General features: G+C 36.9%; 1 protein-coding gene across 2 annotated transcripts; it reads right to left on the bottom strand.

Moving 5' to 3' along the window:
* Positions 1–406: 406 nt before the first annotated feature.
* Positions 407–16,419, bottom strand: LOC133251445 (serine protease inhibitor Kazal-type 6). 2 transcript variants are annotated; one of them, XM_061423919.1, is made up of 6 exons: positions 16,323–16,419; positions 15,976–16,119; positions 12,978–13,000; positions 5,833–5,907; positions 2,163–2,278; positions 407–658 (listed from the first exon to the last, which is right to left on the bottom strand). In XM_061423919.1, exons 2-6 carry the CDS (start codon positions 16,031–16,033, stop codon positions 613–615), a joined length of 318 nt encoding a protein of 105 aa, XP_061279903.1. In that variant the 5' UTR covers positions 16,034–16,119; positions 16,323–16,419; the 3' UTR covers positions 407–612. The 2 variants fall into 2 exon arrangements, with proteins under 2 accessions (XP_061279903.1, XP_061279904.1); XM_061423920.1 differs by lacking the exons at positions 5,833–5,907; positions 16,323–16,419 and having other exon boundaries at positions 15,976–16,185.
* Positions 16,420–27,079: the final 10,660 nt, after the last annotated feature.

Genomic DNA, 27,079 nt, shown 5'->3' with positions numbered 1-27,079 from the left:
GGAAGAAAATGTAATTTGTGATCTAAGACTTAAATCATAGATACTGTAAAATAATTATAGACATATGATCATCTCAGTAAAAATTCCTTCATGATTTACACTGATATTCCACGAATAAAGAGAAAGAAGGACATGGATGTATCTATGGCTGATTCTTGTTGATGTTTAACAGAAAACAACAAAATTCTGTAAAGCAATTATCCAATTAAAAAATGAAGTGGAAAAAACAAAAGAGGAGGGAGGGGGTTTTCCTAGGTTCCCATGGTGACCACTGCATGGTTGATTTCCATCAGAAAAACAGGTCTTTTTATCCAAGTTTATGCCAGGTCAGTATTCTATATTGTATCTGTAGGTTTTGTTTTGTTTTTTTTGGTGACAGATTATAAAAAGAAAAAAAAAACAGTGATTTTACAGAATTTACTTTATTGACAAGCGAATCAAGAAAAATATATATGGAACATCCTAAGCTCAAGGTAGAGTAGAAGGTGTGTCTTTATAAATTGAAGGGATTCGCTAGAGAAAAGTAAAGTAAAAGCAGAGGCAAGTAAAGAAATACGAGAGAGCTGGCAAGTCAGCTCTCTGATTCAGCATTTTCAGCATTCTGGTTCTGCTTCAGCATTTTCCACGGTGCTTTAGGTTGATTTTCCCACCACTTTTCCTACAAAAAAGAAAGACAAATATATGCTCAGTGCAGTATCATTACTATCCATCACAGAGGTTGGAAAAAGGTTTAACTGTCATAGAATCAATTGATTCACAGGTATCCATGTCTATGATTAGGTTTTAGTTAAATGCACTTGGAGGTAACATCTCGCCTCATTGCAGAAAGTATGAATCTTAAACTTCAGAGTTTTACTAAGGTTTAGACCTTTCAGTTTTAACTGTTCATTATCTGAGAGTAAATATGTATACAGATGTAAAAATTGAGATATAATTGCAAAGAGACTATACTGTCATAGTTCTAACCTGATAGAAGATGTAAGAGGTTCAACCAAATATTCAGGCCTTTGACATTTTTTAGCAGACATGTTTTCAGGCCCTCTGAGTAATGTGGGCCCATTAAATCAAATCTCACCTTACCCTACTGCCCTTCTCCTGGGAAAATGTTGATATTGATATGTCAGATATATAGAAATATAGGCACATGTGTATTATCTATAGATTCAATATTTATTAATATCATTCTACATGCTTAGCCCTGTTATTGATAGGGATTTATATATTCCCTGTGCCTAGGAATTTTATGGGTTAATTAAGGAAAGTTAAGGAATTCATAGAAGAAACTCTAATACAAGAAAATGATGCGAGTGGTAGAAGACACTAGAAAGTGTGATCATTTTTATCTTGCTTAAATCCCCTGGCTTTTAGAGCAGTCAGTTAATCAAAAGATTGATTAATTGATGGAATAAATATTTATTAAATATACATTTCATCGGGAATCTAATAGTCAACTAAAATAATATAGACTAAAATCTATAGCACTTGTTCTGTTTTTTATAAACATGTAAACTCAATACATATTTTTCTTTGGTAGAATCTTCCTAATATAATTGGTAAAATTTGTATAGTCTGGATAATAAAGGATAATCCTCTCTGTTGTTTATTGAAAGGCTGTTTTCATCAGAATGAATGGAACTTATTGTCTACAAAATATTATTTTTTATAAAATAAATATCAGAAAATAATTTGGATAATATTTTTATCATAAAATTTCTCCTAAGTTTTTCATGTTTCTGATTTTGAGGAAATTTTTAACTTGACTACACTTCTAAAACTTTCTTCCATCTTTTCCAAAATTATAATAACAACAAACATAATTGTATGAAAATGATTGAAATTTTAATTAGAAATAAATGAAAAACTAAGAAAATGTATCAAAATGCTTAAAGACATAAAAATTTTTTTTAAGTTACCTGAGTCAAAAATACTAACAAAGTGAAATACCTGATATCATCTTTTTAGATAATTTAGAAACCTTCAGATAACTTTGGCGGGGGCTTGTTTTTGTTTCATTTGTTTTCAACTCATTTGCCTGAAGCTTATTACTTCAGTTTCTATGGATGGGTATGAGTAGAACTCTCTAGAATATCTCAAGGACAGTGTCATAATCTTATTCTGGAAGTTTGTGTTTGCAAGGTAGATTTGATGAATATGATACTTACATCACTGCCTTACAGAAGGCACATTTATTGCCATATGTCTGGCCATCAGAACCACAGTGGGGATTAGATTCCCGAGTACAGTAGACCTTGGGGTCCTTGAACTCACCACAGTCAACCTGGCAAAGTAAACGCAGTGACATTGATATTAGTGCATTCTGTCTAAGGGACTGTCCCTCAGATAAGTTGTGGACAGTAAACTTAAAATTATACATATTATTGTACATAGTTGTGGTGTAAAGTTTTCTAAGTAAAAATCACTTTCTTTTTCTAACTAGAATGTATTAAACATAATTAAGATTTTTTTCTTTAAAGAACACATGTCTATAGTCACTGTATTCAGGGGTATGTTAATGATATAAGGCAGATGCTTATTTCTTACAGGAGGAGTGAGACAAATGCTATGGGTATGGTTTTATCCTCCAATGCTAATTTGTACCAATTGAGAGTAGTTTTGGGTCTTTAAATGGGGGGAAAAAAAACTGTATTGGGATTCCTTGGTTGTCCAGTGGTTAGGGCTCCACATTTCCCCTGCAGCAGATACAGGTTCGATTCCTGGTCTGGGAACTAAGATCTTACATGCTGTATGCCGCAGATGAAAAAACAAGAAAATTTGTATTAGTGTAACTACAAAAGCATTCCTCCTGAATTGCTTTAAAGATATGAATGGTCACTGCAAGACGCTCCCAGGTGTTATTTGATAACTGGTCAGTTTTCCCTGGCTGCTATATCAGTTTATTATCTCTTGAAAACAAAATTCTAATATCTTTACATTAACTTACTCTGTCCCAGAATCTGTAGAATTTGAACTTTTGTGCCTACTACAATAACTGAGTAATGACTGCCCTAAACTGTTCTGTTTTGAAGGATTCTGAGGTTGCATCTAGCCTTGGTGAGAAAACACGCTGTGACCAATTAATGATTATCATCATGGGCTCTAGAGACGGAATGATTATGCTACTAAGGTATCTCCTTAGTTATAGTGATATCTTGGAATTAGTCTGGAGTTTTAAGATTCTTTTCAATTCACTCTCAATTGAGTCAGTATTTGGTGTGCAGATAACATTTGAGCCATTTTATTCCAGAGAACAGGCAATATGCAGTAGGTAAAACTGAACTCCTTCAGATGGCAGCTGTGTGGAATGAAGTGACATTTAAACACGAATAGAGGGACCATACTTTACCCCATCATAGTTTTATTAAGATAATACTATCTTATGTTTATCAGTTGCTTCATAATCTCCAAACTGTTCCCACATGGATCAACTCCATCGTCTCACAGTAACGCAGAGATTCACATTGAACAATATAAAATGTATTAGCCAATTTACAGACATGAATATTGATCCTTAGGAAATTAAGTGGCTTACCAGTGCCATACAACCAGAAGCACTGAGACCGGTGCTTGAACATACTTTTCATGGCTGACCCAGAATTTCTGGCAATATACAGTTGTTGATTTCCAACAAATCTTCATTGAGAGAAATAAAGACCAACTGTCATGATATACCTTGACCTTGCTTATAGTCAGGCCATGTAGACTTTATTAGAGTAACTTCTTAGTGGACTGTATGGGCACAGGTAAGATGAATCATTTGTTTAAAGTATTAGCAAACCATTATATACTGACAAAGCCCCCTGAAACTTTGCATGAGGAGGTGCCCAGCAAAAAAGCCATACAACTGAGTTGTAAAAATATTATTACATATATCAGGTTTAAGGTATCCAACTCTTGAATATAACTTTTTGTTGAAATTTGGCATCTTGTACTGTTAAGATTGTGTAGTATGATCCTAACCAGTGATTTTCTTAGGGCTGGGTCAGACAGAAGATACCCAGGCTTCTTATTGTCCTACATATAGGCCCACTTTCTCCTCTGCTCTTACAGATAACTCCATCTTCTCATACCACTTTCAGGACAGTAATCTTTTCTTTAGGTCTCCAAATAGAAAATAAAAGCTGGAAAATCTTTAGGATATTATAAACCACAGAATGTGTGTGTGTTACTCACTCAGTCATGTCTGACTCTCTGTGACTACGTGGACTGTAGCCCTCTAGGCTTCTCTGTCCATTGGGTTTTCCAAGCAAGAATACTGGAGTGGATTGCCATTTCCTTCTCCAGGGGAACTTCCTGACCCAGGGATCGAACCTGCCGCATTGCAGGCTGATTCTTTACTGTCTGAGCCACCAGGGAAACCATAGAATGTTAAAAACAACAACAACAACAACAAACCAATGTATTTTGTATTTATGTCACTAAAGTACACATTTGCAGTTATGTGCGTGAGTCAAGAAAATTCTTTAAACCACAGAATCATCATGTTTTCTTTTATTTCACATAGAGCTAATGGGTAACTAGTATTTAGAGAACACAGGGCTTGGTGCTGGTGATATAAGAAGGAAGCAGTTATAAATATATCAGTAAGCTCACCATCTTATCTGCATTAGGGAATCAGAGAAGGGCAGGTAATTACAGCACTGTGTGTCATAAAGGCCACAATGGGGCAAATACAGGCAATGTGGAAACTGAGAAAAAGGGCATCTCAGTCAGAGATAGGTGTCTCCCTACAGGTTCTAAGTGTTTTCATCGTCAACTTCTTTGCTGTAAACATCTTTGCCACAGACACTTTCATGGATAGCTAATTGACTATAAAGCAATTTTTCCATAAAAGATAAAATTACCAAAAATAAAAGAGAGACATTAATGAGAATATAATGAAATTTATTTTTCATAGCAAAATTAAAAAAACTTTATTGCAAAATATAGCATATTTGAATGTATTTAACGTGTGCAGATTCATGGCCATATTGCACAAATACCTAATTTAATTTTATGGGTTGTACCTAAGCAGGTGCCTTCAACATCTTTCATTCATAGTATTGTACCTTTTTCTGCTACTTTGTTTCCTCATTTGGCTTCACAGTTTTTTACTAAAATTTCTGCCTTCATTAAGAGCGGTATTGTTTTCCAAATACTAGGATACACATTTGTAACTATTTGTTTTACTTTGTAAAGCTTTTACACTGTTGTTTATTCCTGCTGCTGCTGCTGCTAAGTTGCTTCAGTCCTGTCCGACTCTGTGAGACCCCATAGACGGCAGCCCACCAGGCTCCCCCGTCCCTGGGATTCTCCAGGCAAGAACACTGAGTGGGTTGCCATTTCTTTCTCCAATGCATGAAAGTGGAAAGTGAAAGTGAAGTCGCTCAGTCGTATCCGACTCTTAGCGACCCCATGGACTGCAGCCTACCAGGCTTCTCCATCCATGGGATTTTCCAGGCAAGAGTACTGGAGTGGGGTGCCATTTTCCTGGTGTAGTGCTAAATAAGTATTACCACCATATTTTCTGTCAAGCCCATATGTGAAGTTTTTATTAGCCATTACTTTAAAACTGCCAGGGTGCGCCTCACTATCCAGACCATTATAAGGGCCAAGATGTATATAATATAAAAGTGGGAATACTGTATCAATGGAGAAATGAAACCAAACGGTCAACCAGTGAAAGCTGAAATACCAACCCAAGCCATCAACCAGTTTATCTTTTATGGCAAAATTGCCTTGCAGCTAACTAGTTACACCCTGTGGCAAAGATGTTTGCAACAAAGCGGCATATGGGGAAGATGCCGGATGTGGCCTCTCAGGTCAGGTAAGGAAAAGAAAAAAAAAGTCTCTTACTTGAAAGAGACGCCTCCTTAAGCCACCTTTCCTTGGCATCCAACCCTGTGATCTTGTGTTGCAGCCTCCTTTGTCCTTCAGAAAGCAACATGGAAGTGGCACTTGGGGAGATTCTTTGCTTTGAGAATTTCCAGATCCCTCCTCCCTCCCCAAACCCACCTGACCCTTCCATCACCCCTGGAAATAGGACTAGGAACAGCAAAGGATTTCAGTGAATAAAACCAAATCAACTAACTGGTATATTACCAAGCCTCCTTAAATTAACATAGGTACACGAATCTACATACTTGTAAATTGCAGTGGCTTCCCGTGATCCCTGAAGGTAGCTCAGGAATCAAGTTATAGAACTTTTTCTGCCACTTGCCATTGGGCAGTTGTGTTATCTTGGACAAAGTACTCAACATCTGTGCCTCAATTTTCTTAACCAAAATTTTAAAAACAAATAAAAACCCAAAATACAGTTGCCATGCCTCATTCCCAGGGTTTTTATAACAATCAAATGTAGTCACCTTAAGAGTTGTAGAAAGTCAGTGTGGAATATTTGAAATAGTCCTGAAGGAGTAGTGTAGAAAATAAGCCTCTCATTGTAGGCCTGCACTAACTGTATCTCTCATCACATTCCGAAAGGCTCTAACTCATAAAGAATGCTAAGTGTCATGAGATTAGAAAATCCCTAAGGATGCTCCAGCTTTGATAATCCAAATTGTAGCTGTGACTTCTTATGGTGGAATAGCTTAGTAAAGCTAGGTCCTTAGTTCTTCAGTTTGGTGGGAGAAATAACAACTATTGTTCAAATGCTTCCTCCTTCATGTCTAAAGGATACTCTTCACTCACTTGTGAAAAAATGTAGCATGGTGACTAGGGACAGAAAAGAACCACCCTCAGAGAATTCCAGAGATTTGTTTTTTTTTTTCAGTCACTCAGTTGTGTCTGCCTCTTTGCGACCCCATGGACTGCAACACACCAGGCTTCCCTATCCTTCACCATCTCCTGGAGCTTACTCAAATTCATGTCCATTGAGTCGGTGATGCCATCCAACTATCTCGTCCTCTGTTGTCCCCTTCTCCTCCTGCCTTCAATCTTTCCCAGCATTAAGGTCTTTTCCAGTGAGCCAGCTGTTCACATCAGGTGGCCAAAGGCTCAGATTGTGGTCTTTGCAGAATGCCTTTACAGAGTCAGCCAGAAATCCCTGCTCTGAGGCAGAGAGCCAGGCTGGTTGTTGTTATTGTTCAGTCACTGTCATGTCTGACTCTGCGACCCCATGGACTATAGCATGCCAGGCTCCTCTGTCTTCCACTATCTCCTGGAGTTGGCTAAAATTCATCTCCATTGAGTCAATGATACTATCTAACCATCTCATCCTCTGCTTTCCTGTTTTCCTTTTTCCTTCAATCTTTCCCAACTTTAGGGTCTTTTCAAGTGAGTCGGTTCTTTGCATCAGTATTGGAGCTTCAGCAACAGTTCTTCCAATGAGTATTCGGGGTTTATTTCCTTTTGAATTGACTGTTGTGATCTCCTTGCAGTCCAAGAGACTCTGAAGAGTCTTCTCCAGCACCACAATTCAAAAGTGTCAGTTTTTCAGCACTCTGCCTTCTTTATAGTTTTGACTATACCAACCTTTGTCAGCAATGTGATGCCTCTGCTTTTTAACATGGTATCTAGGTTTGTCATAGCTTTCTTTCCAAGGAGCAAGCATCTTTTAATTTCATGGCTGTAGTCACCATCTGCAGTGATTTTGGAGTCTAAGAAAATAAAATCTGTCACTGCTTCCCCTTTTTTCCCTTCTATTTGCCATGAAGTTGATGGGACTGGATGCCATGATCTTAGTTTTTGGAATGTTGAGTTTCAATATTTTAATTCTAAAAAAAATTCAGTGAAAATTTGCAGACACACACACTCCCTTAGGATGTAAGACTTCATTTCTTCTCTTTACTGAAAAATACTACCTTTGTGGGTAAATTAACCCCATTCTTTCCTAGCCCCCTTAATACCAGTTTCCCTAACCCCTCTCTAACTTGGCTTCTACTTCTCCTGTTTTAATAGTGCTTCCACACAACCAAAGTGAAAGTGAAAGTGAAGTCACTCAGTCGTGTCTGACTCTTTGTGACCCCATGGACTATAGCCTACAAAACTGCTCTCTAAATGACATCTTTCAGGATCCATTGGATATTTATAAAATGCTCATGATTTCTTTATATGTGCTATTCTTGACTACCCCCACCTTTTCAAAACTCCTTTCTGATTCGTATATGTCAGTACCCCCAGTTTTCCAGCTATTTATTCTCTTTTTTAATTATCTGTTCTAGCTTCCTCCTGGGTATTAATTATATACATTTGCAAGAAAACTTTATATATTTGATTTTCTGAGAACATGTATTTCCCCAGATGATACTAATGAGTCCTAGACTTTTTTTCTTGTCTTCAAAATTTCAATGTCTAGGGAGAAAATAATAGCAAATGAAGCAACAGACAAACAACTAATCTCAAAAATATACAAGCAACTCCTACAGCTCAATTCCAAAAAATATAAATGACCCAATCAAAAAATGGGCCAAAGAACTAAACAGACATTTCTCCAAAGAAGACATACAGATGGCTAACAAACACATGAAAAGATGCTCAACATCACTCATTATCAGAGAAATACAAATCAAAACCACTATGAGGTACCATTTCACACCAGTCAGAATGGCTGCGATCCAAAAGTCTACAAGCAATAAATGCTGGAGAGGGTGTGGAGAAAAGAGAACCCTCTTACACTGTTGGTGGGAATGCAAACTAGTACAGCCACTATGGAGAACAGTGTGGAGATTCCTTAAAAAACTGGAAATAGAACTGCCTTATGATCCAGCAATCCCACTGCTGGGCATACACACTGAGGAAACCAGAAGGGAAAGAGACACATGTACCCCAGTGTTCATTGCAGCACTGTTTATAATAGCCAGGACATGGAAGCAACCTAGATGTCCATCAGCAGATGAATGGATAAGAAAGCAGTGGTACATATACACAATGGAGTATTACTCAGCCATTAAAAAGAATACATTTGAATCAGTTCTAATGAGGTGGATGAAACTGGAGCCTATTATACAGCATGAAGTAAGCCAGAAAGAAAAACACCAATACAGTATACTAACACATATATATGGAATTTAGAAAGATGGTAACAATAACCCTGTATACGAGACAGCAGAAGAGACACTGATGTATAGAACAGTCTTTTGGACTCTGTGGGAGAGGGAGAGGGTGGGATGATTTGGGAGAATGGCATTGAAACATGTATAATATCATGTATGAAACAAGTCACCAGTCCAGGTTCGATGCACGATACTGGATGCTTGGGGCTGGTGCACTGGGACGACCCAGAGGGATGGTATGGGGAGGGAAGAGGGAGGAGGGTTCAGGATGGGGAACACATGTATACCTGTGGCAGATTCATTTTGATATATGGCAAAACCAATACAATATTGTAAAGTTAAATAAAATAAAATTTTATAAAAAAAAACAACAAAATTTCAATGTCTAGTTTCTACTTGTCAGAAATATACAAGATACCTTTAGTCAACAGTTTGATTCATACTTAATATTCATTTATATCCAAAATAGAACTCTTTATTTTTCCCTCTAAACTAGTTTTGCATTCTAATTTTTCCACTCTCCATCACTGCTGCTGCTGCTGCTTAGTCACTTCAGTTGTGTCCCACTCTTTGCAACCCCATAGACAGCAGCCCACCAGGCTCCCCTGTCCCTGGGATGTCCCCAGGAGAACACTGGAGTGGGTTGCCGTTTCCTTTTCCAATGCATGAAAGTGAAAAGTGAAAGTGAAGTTGCTCAGTTGTGTCTGACCCTCAGCAACCCCACGGACTGCAGCCTTCCAGGCTCCTCTGTCCATGGGATTTTCCAGGCAAGAGTACTAGAGTGGGGTGCCATTGCCTTCTCCACTCCATCAGAGCACCATTCTTCAAATCCCTCAACCTACCCTCAGATTAAAACATCATCATTTCTATCCCTCAGGGATAGAAAGGGAACAAGTGTTCCCTTTCATGTATTTCTTTATCTTAAGCCTCTTCACTAATTTCAGATTTACCACCTATAGCCATCCTTAGCATTTCTGACCTGAAGCTTATATAATGAATTCTGCTCTCTTTGCCTCCATTTCCTTCAAGTTTCCAAATCCCTTCAACACACAGAGACAAGTTGTCTTACTTGAAACTACTGTTTCCATTACTTCTTTAGGATATAAGGCTGGTGAACACTATTCTGTATTTGTTCGATAATTACACTGCTCAAAGCACTTTCCCATGAACTGCATAATTGCTTGCTGTTGCTGGTTAGAGGTAGCATGGCGCTATGGAAATATCCTGAAATGATGACCACACAGCTTTACTGCTATTGGTAAACTTGACTCAGTGAGGTCCTCTTTCTGAGGCCTTGGTTTTCCTCTGTAGCTAAGTTGTTGAGGCTGACTAACATCTCCAAATTGTATTAATGTTTAAGTATTCTGTCAGTATAAGAGTTATAAGTGATTTCAAGGTTATTAGGAAGCATGAACAACACCATTTTCTAGTCGAGCATTGTTTTACTAACTGTATTAAAATTTGCCATGTGTTTATTTTAAAATACAACAAAACTAAGTTTAGGTATTCCTAAGACTATCATAAAAGAAAACATTTGCCTATCATTGTTTTTGAGGGATTTGTTAATCCCAGTCATAAATATTCATTTAAACATGTCTTTAAGTATGTGGTTCCCAAATACACAGCCTGATAGAGAAAATAAGAAAAATTAAAGATAGTGTAGGAAGTGATTCTAATAAAAATTTATCCAGGTTAAATGGACTATCTGTATTCTGCGATTATGACTTTCAAGCATTTGTTATTAATATTATACTACAATTTCTGAAATGAAGGGTGGTGATGATAAATAATAGCTTTATCTTTGTTATTTTTATTTTACTATTAATGTTTTTTAATGTTATTACTTGGGAAATTAAAGATTTGGTAGCATATTAGTCATTTACATTTATGGGGAAATTTTTACAGGACCATGAATTCCAAAAGTCTTAGAACATACTTTTTGTTTAGCCCAAATAATATTTTTGAAAGAATGAGAAACTTTTACAGATCTATAATTAAGACTGCTAGCTATAATCTTCCATAAGATGCTTCATAATGAAAGACTTCTTCGCAAGGAAAGAATGACTTGGGTGTCGGAAAAAAACTGTTCTTCCTTTGTCTTGGCTGGATCAAAGTTAGGCAGACAACCTCCTAAGGTTAGCGTCAACTTCTGCCTGGCTTTGGGACTGTCACCCCCTTTCCAGACTTGCAGAAGAGAGTGTAGCCTTGATGTCATCCAAAAGGTGACAACTTCTTTGCCATTTATATTTGAATGGAAGAGAGACAGCAGTCTTGGTAAGGCATGTTTAGTTCACACTGATTCAGATACCTCAGGCCAGAAGGGCTTTAGCGATCACTGAATCCAAGTCTTCATTTTAGAGATGTGGAAACAAAGGCAATGAGAAGGGAAACAGACATCCTTCAAATTACACAGGCAGTAAATATTCAAACTGGGACTCATCTGTATTGTCTCCAGCATACTGGAGCACTCCAAAATCAGTGCATTCCAGTGCTACATTTCTAGAATATAGATCCAAAGCCTCCTATCTGGGATTATTATTCAGTAAGTCTGGCCTAGTCTCTGAGGATCTACATGTTGAGTGAGCATCCCCAGGGATCCTAAAGCAAGCAGAATATAAGACGTAGGCTCATCTAAAGGAATAGAATCAGTAGAATATTTTAAATGAACATTAGAAACCACTAAAAATCTGTGAAACATTAAAGATCTGGGAAATAAGAGCCAAAAGAAGGGAAGTAACTTTTGTGTTAATGAGAAAACCAGGATTAAAGTCTATATTGTAAAAACCTATGTGTAATGGTCTTAATCATATACCTACCTAATAAGGTATAAAATATATTGGCTGGATCTTATGTCTTATTCTTGTTTGCTTCTTTTGATATATAATATAGACTGTACTAAGATAACTATTTAAATATAAGAAGAAATCAACTTTAAGATGTACAATTATGTATATCAGTATAAACACACATATGCACACACAAGTGTGCACGCGTGCACACACACACACACACACAGGCAGGCAGTTGTAAGGTGTCATTCATTGCAAGATACATCCCAATGTCTGAGATACTAAAATTTGGGAGGAAAATGTCTTACACGATGTAGTAGATATATTAAAGTTGGAAAATGTTTTTCAGCTTCTTTGCCAACTCCTGATTAGTTGGCAGTAGTGTCTGGAAACTTGATGCCCAGGGTTCTTGGGCACAGCAAGGCAAACAACAACCAGTGCCAAGGTCAAGTATCACTGTTCAGTATGGACATACGGGTGTGATTGGCAGGGCACATACCTCTTGTTTGTGTTGTCTATTTCATAGCTAGGACAAAAAAACTAGTAAAAAGTTGGTGGATTAATTTGGAACGTACCAGTCCAAACAATAAAGATAATTTGTGCCCTTTCCACTTTTTAACCCAAATTGTATTTAAATTTGATTGAACCAGTCTGTGTCTACTCAATGCAGAACACTACACAAATTGTCTACTCTTGGTTGCCTTCTAAAAAGAAAATAATAATCTCTCTTCTAACTCTTTCAGAAGATCGTTATTAATCAATAACTAATCCTTTCGTAGTTTATGTAACTACACATAGTTTACCACATGATCCCACATAGTTTATGTAATTTGAATCTGATTCTGTGAGGTAAATGGTAATATCCCTTTTCAGTAGGTGTGGAAATTGTAGCTCAGAAAAGCTGAGTAACTTGCCCAAGATTACACAATGGAATCAGTGGAAGAGCATGAGTGTTACCACAAATTCATTCTCTTTTTATTTATATTCATTTAATTTTAACAAAATCTGAGAGTGGGTGTCTAGGCCCTTTTAAACTGAAACCAGTATTCTCATAAAGAGATTGTAGTTAGAAAACTAAGAACTTCTGTTGTTTTCTGCATCTGTCCTGCTTGTCCATTTCTTTGCTCTTTTACCCATAGACAGACCTCATTGGTCAGGGAGTACCAGCTAAGAGCCACCCACCCAGGTCAGAAGAATAAATAAAATTATATACACTGACCTGAGCTCCTTGACCGAAGACACCTGGCGAAAAAAAAAAAAAGAAAAAAAGCATGAAATCCAAACACTGTAATTTTTGAATGTGCAAAAAAGTGGGATTTATAATATTAGGTAATCCCAAAGCCTAAAATGATACTTGTACTTGGTTATCTCAATAAGTCATGGCTTGGTTACTTTACATTTTTATACCTGTTGTCCTCTTAGGGAACAGTAGAAACTTGGAAAGTGATGTGTGGATATGGACCATGATGGTGTAATATTTCTGGGAGGTTGGGGTGGAGTGAGAAAAATAGTTTAAGCATCTGGAGATTCATCTTACTGTCTTGGCTCCGTCACTCATTTACTGGGGAAATGATTTATCATCTCTGGCCTCACTTTGGAGAAGTTGGGTTGGAAAGTTGACTCTAACTCTGCCATTCCCAAGTTTACTGCTTCTGGTCCCTCCCCAAAGCATTTGTCTCAGGAAATTGAAGGTAGGGATTGGATTTGCTGTCTGTTCTTTGAGCCTGAAATTGTTCTTATGCCTTCTGTGTTCAGCTTTAAAACCTCAGCTCAAATTTAGACTGGCAAGAACAAACTTATTTTCTATGACTCATTTTTCCTGCTACATCTCTCTATATTCCTGAAAGATCGTATTTCAAAAGTACAATCTTGCTTCTCTCTCTTTCCTTCCATCTTTATGATTAAATATGTGATTTTAGGTTGTGACTAATTAGCACAGTGGTTTAAAAATGCTATAATAATAAAAGTCTTAGGTTCAGTCCTGGTATGAGCTGCTGAATTTTGATCTCTGGCCTTTTCTGTAGAACTCCTAATACTAGCAGTACCCCCTTACATATAAGTCCACAGCCACCTCAAAGGCAGGAAGGGTGGCAAGTATTTATGGGAAGACAACTGGAAATACCTCAAAGTACATTCTCTGTTAATGGGGATAAGGAGAGAATAAAGCTTTTAAATTTGAAAGAAAGTTAGTGATGAACTACTGTAGTGATTACCAACCACGTTGAAATGATATGACTGATTATTAAATATATAGACTCCCAGGACAACCACTTGAAAAATTCCATTATATGAGACCAAATAGGGTCTGGAAGTCTATAGTTTTTGTTAACTACTCCCAAATAATTGTTTTGACCAGGGAGGGATCACTGTTAAAATTTTCAGCCATTTTTCCACTGTACAAATCACCGTCTTACATGTAGGAAATGTCAAAGTGGAAGTTGCTGCTGCTGCTGCTGCTGCTAAGTCTGACTGAGCCAAACTAGTACTTTTATTTTTAAAATTTAGTGATGGCAATATTAATAGACATTTTTCAAACACTTACTATGTTCCATTATGTTAAACGTTTTATGTACATTTTCTCATTTACCTCCCCAGGGCTAGTCCTTTTATATCCACATTTTACAGATGAGGAAAATGAGACTCAGAAAGGTCACACAGCTACAAAATGGAAATGCCAGAACTGAAATTCATTCCTCTTGGTCTCAACATTAAGGCTCCTGGGCACTGTGCCTTCCCAAATGTCATCATGCCTATCAGGGACCTTGTTCTGGTATTAGTATTTGTTTGTATTAGTCACCCAGATCCAATTAGCCTTTGTAAAAAGAAAAAATAAGTTATTAATTATTTAGACAGTCTTTGCAAGTAGATTTTAATATAGTCAAATCTGTTTGTACACCATTTCAGCACTTGACTGATCCACTTACTTGAGTTACTTGGCTTTACTAGTCAGAATTACTTCATAATATTACAGAAACCCTTTATTCATTTTTTTATGATTCTGAATATATTTGCTTATGAAAATATTATCAGCTCCCTGTGAACAATGACTTCTTCATCTGCTCAATTTCATTGAAAAACTGTTGTTTTTACACATTTGGGCATCTACAGTCTCTGATAGCAGCCAAATTCAACTACTTTTATCACAGAAAATGATACACCAGATCTGCAGATTCCTAGGACTCAGTCTCAAGTCCAGCATTCTAAGAATGAAAGACTCTCTCAGAGAACTGACCTATTTCTTTAGTTGACACAGGCTAGTGGTGGATGTGATGAACCTAGGTTTTGTGTCCAGAGACTCTAGTGTGTATTTTGTCCACTACAAAGGCACAGAGTAGAATAATAAAGAAAGAAAAAAATAGATGCAGTGGCCTTGTTCATTCACATGGATGATGGTATGATGAAAGGCATCAGACTGAAGTACAGTTGTCCTTTGAATAATCAGAATTGGTAGAATATATGACTGCTGCTCAGTAATGTGGCCAAAGATACTCCCCTACTTCAAGAGTTGTTTAGTTCACCAATAACATATGTTTATGAATTCTAAGGTTCGATGATTTTTTTCTGAAGGATTCTCTGAGTTTCCTGTTTTCTGCTTGTTTCAGTTTCAGTTATTTGAGTCCTAATTATAAGAATAATGAGAACTGAAAAGCTTAGCTTTGTCTTGGAAAGCCAAGCTAATATTTAAAATAGTTATCAATTCTCCATACTGTTCCTTTGGAACAGACACCTGTGACGTCTAGAAGACCTAGATTCAAATTCCAAATTCTGCTTACTAGTTCAGTTCAGTCGCTCAGTCTTGTCTGACTCTTTGCGACACCATGAACCATGGTATGACAGGCTTCCCTGTCCATCACTGACTCCTGGAGCTTGCTCAAACTCAGTTACAAGTCCTTAAAATTTTCTTAACTGTTTTGTGCTACAGTTTTCTTATATATGGAATGTGTCTATGAATACCTTGTTATGTGTGTTGCAGATAATGCATAAAAGCCCTGAGTACCTGCCTAGAATATAGTGTATGCTCAACAGATGAAAGTTATTTCTATCATTATTACCATCACCCATTTTCATTATTGCAGTCATTATGATAATCTCTCAGAATTGATCTTTTGTATTAAAATTATTAGGATTTTGAAATATGGTGGACAAATACACTTGTTGTTTCCAGTTCAATGTAAGTATTGGATTTTAACTTTAAGGAAAAAAAAAAAAAAACTCACCTGAGAAAAAGCAGAAAAGAGCCAGGGAGAGGAGCAGAAAGACACCTGATGTTTTCATGGTGCCAGTTAGCTCACTCAGATCAAGGCTGCTTTGTCCAGCTCAGGTTCTCTTTCAAGACACTTCTGAGAGCTCTGAAACACACACTGAAACATATATATAGACATGATAAAGGGAACTGGGATCTCCACCTTCTTTATAAACTCACATTCTGAAACCATCTGCAGTCCTATATAAGCATTTATTGGAACCTGTCACCAATTCAAAGAAATGCTTCATGCTCCCCATCAATCTTAAAAATTAGAACAATTATATGAGTCGTACCTTAGATCTTACCCTTAGATCTTACCTTAGATCTTATTAATAGAGGATGTCATTTTCCACCAGTAATCTGTGTTTTCCTAACCGTCAATACATCCTCCCTACCCTTCCCTTTAAGGTTTCACTGTATGAAAGGGATGACTCACTGGTGGAGCCCCACTTGATGCTGTGTCTCTTTCATACAGGTCCTGCATGTCTGTGATCCCAATGAGTCACCACCACCAGGGAATGGAATCTCGGGTGTAACTTGGCTTTTCAGACTCCACATCATCCAAGATGTACCTAAAAGAGGTGGGTCATCTACATAGTCACCAGAGCTGCATGAGAAAAATTATTTTCCAGGCTGAAATACAACTGTTATTTGAAAAAAATCTTTATTTGAGTCCAATGCCAGTGATTTTCAGTTGTTGATTCAGAATGAGCAGGGAGTAATGTGTGTGTGTGTGTGTGTTTTATTTGTAAAGGATATTTTTAACAGTTACTATATTGAGGAATATTTGAAATTAGAAATATTTAATATTTCTTTTTCTTAAAAGTAAACTGGTGCAGGCGTCTTTTAATTTCATGGCTGCGGTCACTGTCCTCAGTGATTTTGGAGCCCGAGAAAATAAAGTCTGTCCACTGTTTCCATTGTTTCCCGTCTATGTGCCATGACATGATGGGACCAGATGCCAAGATCTTAGTTTTCTGAATATTGAGTTTTAAGCCAGCTTTTTCACTCCTCTTTCACCTTCATCAGGAGGATCTTTAATTCTTCTTTGCTTTCTGCCATTAAAATGGTATCATCTGCGTATGTAAAGTTATTGATATTTCTCCTGGCAATCTTCATTTAGCCTGGCATTTTTGCATGATGTACTCGGTATAAGTTAAATAAACAGGGTGACAGTATAGAACCTTGATGTACTCCTTTCCCAATTTTAAAGCAGTCCATTATTACATGTCTGGTTCTAACTGTTGCTTCTTGACCAGTAAACAAGTTTCTGAGAAGGCAGGTAAGGTAGTTTGTTATTCTAGTCTCTTTCAGAATTTTCCAGTTTGTTATGATCCACACAGTCAAAGGCTTTAGCGTCATCAATGAAGCAGATTTTTTTTTTTTTTTTAATTCCCTTGCTTGTTCTGTGATCCAGTGGATGTTGGCAATTTGATCTCTGGTTCCTCTGTCTGTTCTAAATCCAGCTTGTACATCTGGAAGTTCTCAGTTCACATACTGTTAAAGCCTAGCTTGAAGGATTTTGAGCATTACTTTGCTAGCATGTTAAATTAATGCAAATGTGTGGTAGTTTGAGCATTCTTTGGCATTGCCCTTCTTTGGGATTGGAATGAAAAATGACCAGTGACCACTGCTGAGTTTTCCAAATTTGCTGGCATATCGAGTGCAGCACTTTAACATCATCATCTTTTAGGATTTGAAATAGCTCAGCTAGAATTCTGTCACTTCTACTGGCTTTGTCCATAGTAAGGCTTCCTAAGGCCCACTTGACTTCACACTCCAGGTTGTCTGGCTCTAGGTGAGTGGTCACACCATTGTGGTTATCCAGATCATTAAGACTTTTTTTTTTATAATTCTTCTGTGTATTCTTGCCATGTCTTCTTAATATCTTCTGCTTCTGTTAGGTCCATACTGTTTCTGTCCTTTATTAAGCCCATCTTTGCATGAAATGTTCCCTTGGTATCTCTTAATTTTCTTGAAGAAAATTTCTTCTAAGGTGTTCTTGCCCATAGTAGTATATATAATGGTCATCTGAATTAAATTGTCCCATTCCCATCCATTTTAGTTCCCTGATTCCTAAAATGTTGATGTTCACTCTTGCCATCTCCTGTTTGATCACATCCAATTTTCCTTGATTCATGGACCTAACTTTCCATTTTCCTTTCCATTTACCTCTACAATATATACAATGCAATATATACCTCTTCCAAAATAAGCTCTCCATAGTTTCTCATTTATTTCCATCACATTCCTATTTTCCTGCCTTAACTCATGATATTGCCTTTGCCTGGGATTTCTTTTCTTTAATCACATGTCTAAATTCTATGTATCAGACAATGGCAAGTCCAGATTACTGTATTCTTCATAGAACATTTCTTAATCTTCTAAGGAATGTATCCTAAACTAGTACCATGAAGATCAATTCTGGCTTGTTGATGTGTTTTATTTGACCCACACAATATTTTTTAAATGTCTTAATAATAGTCCACAGTGGTAAAGAATCCGCCTGTCAAGCAGGAGACATGAGAGACGCTAATTCAATATTTGGGTTGGGAAGATCCTCTGGAGCAGGAAATGGTGACACAGTCCAGTATTCTTGCCTGGGAGATCCCATGGACAGAAGAGTGTGGTGGGCTACAGTCCGCATGGTCACAACAAGTTGGACATGACTGAGCACCACCACAAGAATAACAGTCTTGTTATTAAATATTCAAAAATATTTACATTTTGAATATTTAACAGGAAATAAAAATAAACCACAAGTTTTTATGGGTTTTTTTGTTTTGTTTTGTTTTAGTATTTGAGGCCTTCATTGTATGGCAAAAGTCAGCTAAAATTTAGTGCTAACTGCCTCATTCAAATGTGTCCTTTACTTGTTGCTGACACTAGAAGGCATTTGAGTTTGAGAATGTCACTGTCTCACACTAATAATACTTAATTCTTCATAATTCTCATGACCTGTGTCTCTGCTTTTCTTGTGAAACTGTTCTACTTTGTAAAATTATGCCCTTCAAACATCTCCTGACTAGATGTTCCTTGTGAACAGAATCTATATCTAATTAATCTTTTTTATTTAAATTTTGGTCTTGTGTTCAGCAATTCCACATTTATTCAGAAAACAAATGTTTTTTAAAAATAATTTGCACTATGCATTAATCACAGGTCATTAATTATCATTCTAGCCAACATTTTTCAAAATCTATCTTCTTAGTTTTACACATGTAGATATTTGCTCATGTCTAGTTTTCTAGCTTTCCTTTCATTTCTTTGATTTCCTGTAGCTATATTTCAATAGGACTGTAATCTCACTTATAAACCCCTTTATCCTTAACAGCTTCCTAGTGAGACAGAAGGAATACATTCTAATACTCACTGACCCTTATTAAGGAGGACATAGTTAACCACATCTTTCAGAGTCAAATTTTGCAATTTGTACGTTTTTGAGTGGCAGTTTTCTCTCTTTGGTTCATGTAAATTGCACCATTGATCATCTCTGACCCACCACCCATACTCCCTTCGTTCCTGTTTCACTATGGTCAAGGCTATCTATATTTATTTATATTGCTTTAGCCACAGTGGAAATCAAAGTAAATCATAAATTATACTTTTCTATAAAAATTCTTTTGGAAGTTAGCTGATGTTATAACTCTTAAAAGAAAATTCATTCAGAGATTTTTCTATTCTTAATTTTCTTTCTTTTTTGTTTTTGTATATTTCTACTGAATTCATTTTTAAGTTTTCATTTGTATATGTATTTTTATATTAAGCCTCCTCAAGTCTCTTAGTTTTAAATTTAAGTGTTACAGCTTAGCATTAATTTAGATAAGATCCAAAAAGATATTATTATAGTATAGGTTTAGGAATACTTTGAAAGGATGCCATTATCCTTATGTGTCAAAAAAAAAAAAGAATTTTCTTCTCTTATTTGACCTAGTAACTAGATTGGTAGATCTAAGGTATATAGTAGACACATCGATTGAACATCAGCAAGGAATTAGATAATGTCTTTCCTGCTATAATTGTGAAAGGATAAAGATACAGGAGTAGACCTCTGTGACTGTTTGAACAACTGAACAAGAAGGTAATGATCATTGAACTAACATACCTAGGAGGAATAAATGGAGAAGGCACTGGCGACCCACTCCAGTACTCTTGCCTGGAAACTCCCATGGATGCAGGAGCCTGGTGGGCTGCAGTCCATGGGGTCGCACAGAGTCGCACACGACTGGCATGACAGCAGCAGCAGCAGCAGGAGGAGGAAGAAAATACTGTCACAGCTGTTAATTTTGTAACTTCCTTAAAGGAAAATGTAGGGTGCATGCTCTAAATATGAAGTCACATCTCCGCCATCCTCTCCTTTTCAGGTTTATTTTCTTGACTTACATAGAGAGTATTCCATCTTTCATTTCGGCCAGCCATCATTCCCCATATGAGAGACCTGCTTGATTCCTAACATAAAATCCCACCTTCAGTGGTTTCATCAAATTTATCAATAAAAGAGTTCAAGATAATAGGGTTGAATTCTATTCCTGGAGTCGTTCTTTTCTTAGAATTTTTAGAAATTTGTTGCAAAGAGGTTGGTACTGAATTGCTATGTTACATTATTTACTATTTATTGCTTGGTAGCTTTGCCCACAATGTGAGATTATAATGATCTGGAGGGCAAGACGAGGGTTTAATCTTTCTTTTCTTCTAAATTTTCCTGTTGATATGTTTCAAATGAAAGAATTCAAACTGTTTTTGTATTTATTTACATATTTTTACTTATTTGTCTTATTGTCACCTTATCTAAACTGCCTCATGATTTTCTATATCATTATTGAGTTTTGAGGCTTTTGAATGGTTTCTATAGATTTATCTGGCTTTGCTTCCTTTAGCTTCTCATATCAATTTGCATGTCTTCAATTTAGCACTTAGAGTATTATCTTTATACTCAAGGAGCTCACAATTTAGCAAGTTAAATATAGATGGTACAATTCAAATATAGCATTCTAGAAAATATATTCTCAGGCTGTGAGTGCATAAAGATCCAATTAAAATAATAATTTTTAAGATTATATCTATCATACATCTTTTCTAATGATAGGATCATTAGAGAAGTTCTCAAAAAATATACTTGCACAACTGAATCTTGGAGGATAAATAAGAGTTCTGTAGCAAAATAACACTGGATGCTGAAGGAGGAGGGCACATAGGTATAGATAAAAGTGAGCTGAAATCTATGAGAATAGACATGAATATGTGAAGACCATCAACTGTCTGAACACAAAATCGTTCAGTAGGTGGAAGCATAGGATACCTGCTAAGGATACTTGCAAAGGAGCCTGAGAATAGGCCAGCACGCAAAAGTCCCTGGAGTGTCATGCTGTTTACGGGGTTGTACAGTGGGTCAGCGTGACTCAGCTAGCTCTGAATTGGATGGCAATAAAAATTCTTGCTGGCATATGGATTTTCCTACCATCCTAAATTGAAACATTTATTCACTCTCTGGAAAATGTGATGGAAGGCAAGCTAGGGTAAATTGCATATTGGTAACAATGGGGAAAAGGGAATAGTTTCAGCTCCACTCAGTGTCTGACTTTGCCTGTTCCCTTTGAAGCTTAATTATAGCCATTAGTGGAAGCCTCTTAAATTGCTAACACACTGTACAATATGGGGAGAAAGTTTGCCAAAGTCTTTTAAAATCATGAGAAAGCAGTATTTCACAGATCAAGTGATTTAGTTCGAACAAGTCAGTATTATGTTTGCCCTGAACTCTAGAGAAAAGCCTCTGCAAGAATTTTTAAGTTCAATGATACCATTATTTCTGCTATACAAATCTCTCCCATATCTGTCAACTCTGGTCTAGACAAATTACCCCAGGGAAACAGCAACTGGGAGTGCCTCCCCATTGCTTACAAAGCTTAGCCAGTAGAGTTTAAGAACTTTGGCTTAGGGATCATTCTGTGAACTGGCATACCTTCTGTCTCAATTTCATCTCCTGGTTTCCTTTGCAAACACCAGAAGCACATACCACTAGACTCTGAGTAATCTGTATTTTCTGTTCCTCTACTTTTGTCCATTAATATTTTTTCTCAAACAATTGTTGCTACCTCTATCTATCAGAATCTGATTTAATAGCCTATCTGAAATGTTTTCCCCAGTTGCTCAAGAAGGAATCACTCCCTTTCTTCAGACTTATAAAAAACACAATGCTTTACCTTTTCTTTTTTTTGGCTACACCATGCAGCATGAGAGATCTTAGTTCCCCGACTAGGAATTGAATCTGGGCCCTCTGCAGTAGAAGTGTGAAGTCCTAACCACTTGACTACCAGGGAATTCCCTATAAATTTTTTTATGTAGAATAATCTCAGTTAATATAAAAATTACCCCAAATGCATTATGACTTACACAGGAGGAAGTCTGTTTTTTTTTTTTTCCCCCAGTTCTGTAAAGTTCAGGTCATTATCCCTGATTTACAGGCAGCTTTTCTCCAACCTGTGATGAAGAGACCCAGTCTCCTTTCATTTCTGGCTGCAACACATGGCTCAGGTTTGCTGTGTCCATTTTCATCAGGGTAATGGGAAGAAGAGTATCATTATGTGAAGGAGTCACACAGGATTTTTTACTAACTTGGCTTAAAAGTAAAACACAACACACTCATTATTGCTGAGAACTAGTCACACAGTTACAGTTAATGGAATTTGGGTTAGAAAACTCAGTTCCCCCATCTCGGGAGGCTCGGGGAGAGGCTTTAAATCAAAATAGGAAAAATGTTACAAGAAGTTGGGGGAAAGGGGACTTTTAAAAAAATTATTGATGAAAAGTTTAGGAAACGTGAAAAGTAGGGAAAATGCCATCTAACAAACTGATAGATCTTGCTAAGGAGATTTCTAGGTTAAGTGTTGAAAATATCAACTGATTTCATCCTAAGGTACAGAAAAAATAGAGCTGAGCTAAAGAAGGAATTGTTCATTTTTCAGCTCCTCTAGAGGGAATATAAAACCTAGGGCTTTCTGGATTTTAAACAGTAGTTGTCTTTCATCCTGAGTCTCTCTCAGAAGGAGACTCAGGACAAAAATAAAAGCGTGGTTGCTGCCAGCAAAACATCACAGGGTATATACAAGTATGAAACTATCAAACCCTCTTAAACCTCAGATAGTTTTCAGATGATCCTTCGTAAGACCATTGTACTAGTCAGTAAACTTTCTAAGGATCTTAAGGATATATCTCATCAACTCTTGAAACAATGAAGCCCCTACATGGCATTGTCTAACAGTCATTATACAGCAGGGGGCTTCCCAGGTGGCTCTAGTGATAAAGAACCTGCCTGCCAGTGCAGGAGACATAAGAGATGCATGTTCAATCCCTGGGTCAGGAAGATCCCCTGGAGGAGGGCATGGCAACCCACTCTAGTATTCTTGCCTAGAGAATCGCATGGACAGAGGAGCCTGGAGGGCTACAGTCTATAGGGCCACAAAGTTGGGCACGACTGAAGCCACTTAGCACGCATACATGAAACTATACAAGAGCAAAGGTTGAGAAGGGCTTCTTCTGATTAGGTTTGAAGTGTGCCTTTTGTCCAGTAAAGTGTAATGCAAAATGGTATGTAAAGAACCTAAACTGTTTTTTGAAGAAACTCAGCAAGCCTACATTAAAAGGCACAGACAGTTAAAAAAAAAAAAAAATAGGCCTTGTTTTGTGAAATATGATACAAAATATTTATGGGAAGAAAGTAGGTTAAGAAAATTGGCTGTAAACCCAGGCCATTTTTTTGTGGGGGATTTTCTAGTGGAGGGGAGGTGACTCAGAGGGAATAACCAAGAGACCAGAGGACAAAACCTAAAACAACAGAAAATTGCTCCCAGGTAGCGTTGTGGGGCCTTTATCAAAGAATTAGCCTGGCTATTAGAGATTTATGATGAAGGAAGTGGCAAGATTAAAATTCTGTTTAGATAGAATGATTCTTGCTGAATGTGTTATGTTGATGTATAATGTTAATGCATATGGAAGGAGAGGTAGGATGGTAATTAGAAGATTATTGTGATAATTCAAGTTAAACAAGACAGTGACAGCCTGAGAATTAACAAGTGGAGGTGATGAAAAGTGCTTTAGGATATATTTTGAAGATAGAGCCAAAAGAATTTGCTGATGGACCACATGTTGGGTGTGAGAAAAAGAGTGGAGTTAAGAATGATTATAAGGTTTTTTGGCTTAGCAACTGGAAAAACTGGAGTTGACATTTTATGAGTTGGGGAGCAATGAGAAAGAAATCATTGTTGAGGGGGAAGAATGTTAAGACTCAGTTTGGTACAGAATAATTTAGATGTTCTGATTAGATATTCAAATAAAAATGAGGAGTGAGCTGTTGTGTACAAGAATCTAGATTTTTGAAAAGAAATGTGTGTGTACCTGTGCACGCTCAGTCAGTTCAGTTCAGTCGCTCAGTCATGTCCGACTCTTTGCCACCCCATGAATCACAGCACGCCAGGCCTCCCTGTCCATCACCAACTCCTGGAGTTCACTCAAAGTCATGTCCATCGAGTCGGTGATGCCATCCAGCCTCTCATTCTCTGTCGTCCCCTTCTCCTCCTGCCCCCAATCCCTCCCAGCATCAGGGTCTTTTCCAATGAGTCAGCTCTTCACATAAGGTGGCCATAGTATTGGAGTTTCAGCCTCAGCATCAGTCAGCTGTGTCTAACTCTTTGTGACCCCTTGGACTGTAGCCTGCCAGGCTCCTTGGCCCATGGAATTTTCCAGACAAGAATTACTGGAGCAGGTTGCCATTTCCTTTGCTAGGGGATCTTCCTGACCCAGGGGTTGAACTTGTGTCTCTTGCATCTCCTTCAGGGGGTTCTTTACCAGCTGAACCACCAGGGAAGCCCAGAGGATAGAGATCACCAAGAGAATAAGTATAGATAAAATCCAAATTTGGTCCGAGGCTGAAACACTGCAGCACTCCAGTATGTTATGATCAGTTGATGAATAGGAATTTGCAGAGACTAAGATGAAATGTCCAAGAGAAAGTTGTGTTGGGAACCTAACAGGGGAGAAAACATATATGAAATGTTGTTGATTTGTAAAATGAAATGAGAATTAAAACCATTGGCTTTTGCAGCGTAGAGGTATCTCTGGTCTTGATGCTAACAGTTTTATTGTTGTCATGAGAGTAGACGTTGGAGCAGGAAATGGCAACCCACTCCAGTATTCTTGCCATGGACAGAAGAACCTGGTGGGCTACAGTCCATGGGGTTGCAAAGAGTCATACATGACTGAAGCAACTTAGCACACACACACAGTAGACTTAGGGAAAATAGAAGGGAGTAAACTGAAGTCAGTCTCTGTAGTCTACCCTTTAGAGATATTTTGCTCTAATAGGAAGAAGTTAATGAAGAAAAATTAAGGAAAATGAGTCCAGGAATTATTTCTTTTCCTTTTTTTCCTCTTTATCTGTATATAGAATAGGAAGTATATAAACTATTGGAAAAGGTCCAGAAGAAAGAGTAAATTGATAAAAATGGATTTTATCAGTATACTGATAAAATTGCTAAAATAATATTATTGGGAAGACAACAGTGGAGGAGATAGTGTACATAGATGGAGGAACTGGTCTTTTTTTAACAAAAGTTTTTATTTGCTATATACAGCATGATGACTTGATATGAATATAGAGCAAAATGATTGCTATGTTCAAGCTAATTAAGACAGTTAACACATAGTTAACATTTTTTTTAAAGATGAGAGCACCTGAAATCTATTTTATTAGCAAATTTCCAGTGTTCAGTATGGTATTATTAACTGTAGACATCATACTGTTCTTAATTTCTAGACTTATTCATCCTACTTAATTGCAGTGTTGTGCTCTTTGACCAATATCTCTGCATTTTCCCCACCTCCCTAGCCCTATAACTGCCTTTCTATTCTCTGAATCTATGTATTTAACATTTGTACATTTCACATATAAGGGTGATCATACAGTATATATCTTTCTGTGTTGGGTTTTTTCATTTAGCATAATATTCTCCAGGTTCATTCCTGTGGTTGCAAATGACAAGAGTTCCTTTTTAAGGCTGAATAATATTCCATCGTATGCATATATATGTGTGTGTGTATATATATATTCTACAATTTCTTTATCCACTCATCTTTCAATGAACACTTGGATGGTTTCCATATCTTGACCACTATGAATAAAGCTGCAATGAATGTGGTAGGTATAGATAACTCTTTGAGGTGCTGATTTCATTTCCTTTGGGTATACATTCAGAAAAGGGACTGATGGATCATATGGTAGTTCTGTTTTTAGTTTTGTGAGGAACTTCAGTACATTTTTCAGTAATGGTTATACCAGTTTGCATTTCCACCAACAGTGTACACATCTTCACCAACACTTACCATCTTTTTTAGATAGTCATCATAACAGGAGAAATAAGTTGATATCTCATTGTATTTCTACATTTACATGATGAGAAGGGGTGGTCTTTTAATTATTTTCTTAAATGTTTTATTGAGGCAAAATTGACCTATAATAAACCACACACATATAAAGTGTGCAATTTGATATTTTGACATTTGTATATATGCATAAAATCAAGCATCATGATAATAAATGTACCCTATATCATCCCCAAAGTTTCTTCATGTCTTACCAACCCTAGATATTGATATGTTTTCTCTGGCTATAAATTAGTTAGCAGTTTCTTTTTTTTTAAGAAATGACATAAATGGAATCATATGAGCTGTGTTCTTTCGGGGAGCAGATCTGCCCCTTTGATTTCCAAATGTATGTTTTTGGTTGGCTTATTTACTATCTGTATATATTCTTTTTTGTGTTGATTCAAATCTTCTGCCCATTTATATTTGGTTGGTTGTTTCCTTGTTATTAAGTTTTGAGAGTTTTATATGTGTTAAATTCCATTCTTTCATCAGATACATGCATTGTAAATATTTTCTCTAGTTTGTCTTATCTTTCTTGAGTTTTTTAAAAAGATTTCAATTTTCATGAAGCCCATGTTACAAATAGTTATTTTATGGATAATGCTTTTGGTGTTGTGTCTAAAATTTTTAGCTAACCCAAAGTCACAAAATATTTTCTT

The sequence above is a fragment of the Bos javanicus genome, chromosome 7 (genome assembly GCF_032452875.1).
Source record: "Bos javanicus breed banteng chromosome 7, ARS-OSU_banteng_1.0, whole genome shotgun sequence".
In the NCBI taxonomy this organism is placed as follows: domain Eukaryota; kingdom Metazoa; phylum Chordata; class Mammalia; order Artiodactyla; family Bovidae; genus Bos; species Bos javanicus.
The sequence above is the reverse complement of the archived record's forward strand: the minus strand, read 5'-3'. Positions and strand labels throughout refer to the sequence as shown.